General features: G+C 49.5%; 2 protein-coding genes across 2 annotated transcripts in view; both read left to right on the plus strand.

Moving 5' to 3' along the window:
- The window catches only part of LOC118429304 (zinc finger protein 492-like), a 23,906-nt gene that overhangs the window by 9,233 nt on the left and 13,649 nt on the right, over window positions 1-1,024 (plus strand). The gene's annotated exons all lie outside the window — the stretch shown is intronic.
- The window catches only part of LOC118429303 (zinc finger protein 436-like), a 4,800-nt gene continuing 3,782 nt past the window's right edge, over window positions 7-1,024 (plus strand). Inside the window, exon 1 of the mRNA XM_035839785.1 lies at window positions 7-445. Coding sequence (XP_035695678.1) covers window positions 7-445 — 439 coding nt within the window. The remainder of the gene's footprint in view (window positions 446-1,024) is intronic.

The following is a 1,024-nucleotide window of genomic DNA, read 5'->3' on the forward strand; positions in this document are numbered from 1 at the left end:
TGCAGTATGCAGTTCAACCGTTTGAGTCATCTGAAGTGCCACATACGGACTCACACTGGGGAGAAACCCTACAGGTGTGAGGAGTGCAGCAAGCAGTTCAGTGCGCTGAGCACTTTAAAGAACCACATACGGACTCACACTGGGGAGAAACCCTACAGATGTGAAGAGTGCAGAAAGCAGTTCAGTCGACAGGGTCATCTGAAAGATCACATGCGGACTCACACAGGGGAAAAACCCTACAGGTGTGAGTATTGCAGCAAACTATTCAGTGTGAAAGCAAACTTGACAAGTCATGTGAGGACTCACACGGGGGAGAAACCTTACAGGTGTCAGGAGTGCAGCAGGCAGTTCAAACAGCTGAGTACCTTAAAGAAACACATGCGGACTCACATAGGGGAGAAACCCTACAGGTGTGACAAGTGCAGCAGGCAGTTCAGTGACCTGGGTACTCTAAAAAGACACATGCAAACTCACAATGAGAAAAGACACATGCAGACTCACACTGAGAAGAAACCCTACAAGTGTGAGGAGTGCAGCAGGCAGTTCAGTAAGCCTAGTCGTCTGAAGACACACATGCGGACTCACACTGGGGAGAAACCCTACAGATGTGAGGGGTGTAGCAGGCAGTTCAGTCGGCTGGATCATCTGAAGAGACACATGCAGACTCACACAGGGGAGAAACCCTACAGGTGTGAGGAGTGCAGCAGGCAGTTCAGTGACACTAGTCATCTGAAGAGACACATGCGGACTCACACTGAGAAAAGACACATACAAACTCACACTGAGAAAAAACCCTACAAGTGTGAGGAGTGCAGCAGACAGTTCAGTAAGCCTAGTCGTCTGAAGACACACATGCGAACTCACACTGGGGAAAAACCTTACAAGTGTGAGGAGTGCAGCAGGAAGTTCAGTGAGCTGCATACTCTGAAGCAGCATATGCAGACTCACACTGGAGAGAAACCATACAGGTGTGAGGAGTGCAGCAGGCAGTTCAGTCGAAGGGCTCATCTTAGAGATCACATGC

This window comes from Branchiostoma floridae, chromosome 13, assembly GCF_000003815.2.
Source record: "Branchiostoma floridae strain S238N-H82 chromosome 13, Bfl_VNyyK, whole genome shotgun sequence".
Classification (NCBI taxonomy): domain Eukaryota; kingdom Metazoa; phylum Chordata; class Leptocardii; order Amphioxiformes; family Branchiostomatidae; genus Branchiostoma; species Branchiostoma floridae.